General features: G+C 40.8%; 1 protein-coding gene across 2 annotated transcripts in view; it reads right to left on the reverse strand.

The window, feature by feature from the left end:
* GLE1 (GLE1, RNA export mediator) overlaps positions 1–2,754 on the reverse strand; it is a 29,546-nt gene that overhangs the window by 25,338 nt on the left and 1,454 nt on the right. For both annotated transcript variants that reach the window (XM_023533002.1, XM_011364180.2), the window contains exon 2: positions 2,644–2,754. In XM_023533002.1, coding sequence (XP_023388770.1) covers positions 2,644–2,742 — 99 coding nt within the window. In that variant the 5' untranslated portion in view covers positions 2,743–2,754. The remainder of the gene's footprint in view (positions 1–2,643) is intronic.

Genomic DNA, 2,754 nt, shown 5'->3' on the forward strand with positions numbered 1-2,754 from the left:
GTTATGCTTGGATAAAAGTGACATATTTCTCCTTGTTCTAATTTTACATATTAACTTTTTAAATAAACATTATAATTTTAAAGTGAAAATATGAACATAAAAAACAAGCAAAGAAAAGTAGTTACTGATGTAAAAGCCAATGGCTTAAAAAATGGAATTTATAACAGAAGACTATAGAACAAGTCCTAGATGCTCTCCAGGGTGTGTGTGAACAACTTATTCAACTGTACCAGTTAACTATATGTTTAGTGTACAGTGCTTTAAACCAGAGAAGCTTGTATCATTTCATTATAGTTAAAGTACATAGCAAATTTTGCCTGGTAACTTCACTTGATGTCAGGAAAATACTATCAGGAAATATGGTGAGAACAGTATACTAGTGATTAAGAGCTCTGAGTTTACAACCAACCTTTCTTGGTCTGAATTCCATCTCAGCATTCCACTTACCTGTAAAACCTCGGACAAGCTACCTAACCTCTCTGTGCCTCAGCTTCGTCGCTTCTAAAATGGAATAAAGGATCTACTTCAAAAGATTGAGGGAGGGCGGTACTGTTAAAAGCGTAATAAAGGACCTAGAACAGAACCTGGCACATAATAATTACTCAAAAATTGCAAGCCGTTATTTTATCTGGATCAGTGGTTCTCGGGCAGGGCCAATTTTACCCTCCAGGGGACATTTGGCAATGTCTGGAGACAACCGGGAGGTTGCTACTGGCACCTAGTGGTTAGAGGCCAGGGACGCTGCTAAACCTCTTATAATGCACCAAGACAGCAATGGCGGCCCCCACCCCACAACAGAATTATCCAGCCCGGCCCAAAATGTCAAAGGTGCTGTGGTTGAGAATTCTTGATCTAGATCATAGGTACACGTCCCATGTACAAAAAATAGATATTCAACCCATGAGGAACCATCTGGTCACAGAAGCAAAATGCTTTATATACACTTTAGACAACGATGAGGCTCATTTTAAAGATACACTAGAAATAACGTTGCTACAACACCTTGTTACTATTCATACCCCAAAATAAATTCCAGAGGCAAAGTTACATACAAAAAACACCATAAGCAGAAAAAAATTCAACATGACAAATTAGAAGAAATATATGCACTATATATCACAGATAAAGGTCTATTATCCCTGATGCATAAAGAACTTGTAAAAATTAAGGGGAGAAAACCCCACCGAAACCCCACCAGAAAAAGGGGCAAATGACATAAACAGGCAATTCACAAATAAAGATATAAAGTTATCACTTAAATATATGAAAAAATGTTCAACCTCAAAAATGAAATGTATTATAAAACTACACTGAGACCTTATGTTTACCTATTAGATAAGCAAAAATTAAAAGTATAATAATACATTCTGTTGACAAAGCTGTGAGCAAATGGGCACAATCATGCATTGCTGATTGGAAGGTAAATGGTAAACCTATTATGGGAGGGAATTAGGTGATATATAACAAAAACTACATGTTTATCTTTTGATCCAACAATCCCACTTCTAGAAGTTTATCTTGAAGATATACCTCCCACAAGGTGAAATATACATGCACAAGGTTACAATGGATAAGATCTCACTGAATAAAATAAGAACCTATGAGTCTGTACTAATATAATTAATTAAACAGGAGAGAAGAGAAAGCCCTCCCTTATGGTAGAGTGCCAACTGACAAATGTAGAAGGAATGGTGGATATAAGGAAAACACCATTTGGCTATATCACAGAGGTGACTGATTTAGGCAGAAATCCATTAATGTTAAGAGTGGAGTTCTGATGAGAGAAAAGCTACATATTGGTGTCATCTTGGAACACCTCTCCACGAATACTAATTAGTTAAAAGGGATAAATGATGAATTAAGTGGAGTTATCTAGCAGATACCAAAGTGACCAGGTGATCAAGGTTAGTAGCATCACCAGTGGTGTCAGGATGGTTTGAAGCATCTGTGTGCTTCCTGGCGTGACTGAAAACACAGCATTTCTGTGGTAGTCCTGCCAAGAATGCATACTCTGAGTATACACCAGACAGATCCATGCTGGGACTCACCCTACAGAATATAAGGCATGTATTCTTTAAAACTGTCAAAGACATAAAAACAAGAGAAATGCTTCAGAATTGTTTCACAAAAAGTCTGAAGTAGCTAGATTACCAGCGACTTGGGAACAGGAGCTAAATCTGAACTGTCTCTACATCCCCCCCTCCAGCGGTCTAGGACAGGACTTTGCAAATATAGTGACCACGCCCCCATTAAACTTTACAGGTCCGTCCAATGTCATCTAAAACTTTGGTCTTTTTACTGGCAGCAATAGGTTAGGTCATATTAATTGTTCACTGCTAAAATTTAGATCTCTTAGCACAGGAGGAGCGCCGTAAAGTAACTGACCCTGAGCCCGGGGTTGCTTTGACAACATGGGCGGAGGCGCCTAACTCTGGTTGGGGAGCAATGAAGCCTTCAGAAAGAGCACCTCTGACGTAAGGAGTGTTCCCCAATGCCTAGAATGTGCCGGAGAAGGCAGAAATCCCAGGACAGGATAATGCAGCCACACAGAAGTCAAGAAACAAATGTGGGTTGTTAGGATGCACGGGTTCCCGGCGCAGGGGCCAGAAGGGCCACACAGCCCCCTCCAGGTCCATTGCTCACCTCGCCCCGCAGTAGCCAGTCGCGGTGGTAGCAAAGGCGACCTTTGTCGGAACTGCGCAGTGCCTGCAGGGTCTCCCAGCAGCGACCCTCCGACGGCATCGCACGCCCCGC

The sequence above is a fragment of the Pteropus vampyrus genome, unplaced genomic scaffold (assembly GCF_000151845.1).
Source record: "Pteropus vampyrus isolate Shadow unplaced genomic scaffold, Pvam_2.0 Scaffold95, whole genome shotgun sequence".
Taxonomy (NCBI): Eukaryota; Metazoa; Chordata; class Mammalia; order Chiroptera; family Pteropodidae; genus Pteropus; species Pteropus vampyrus.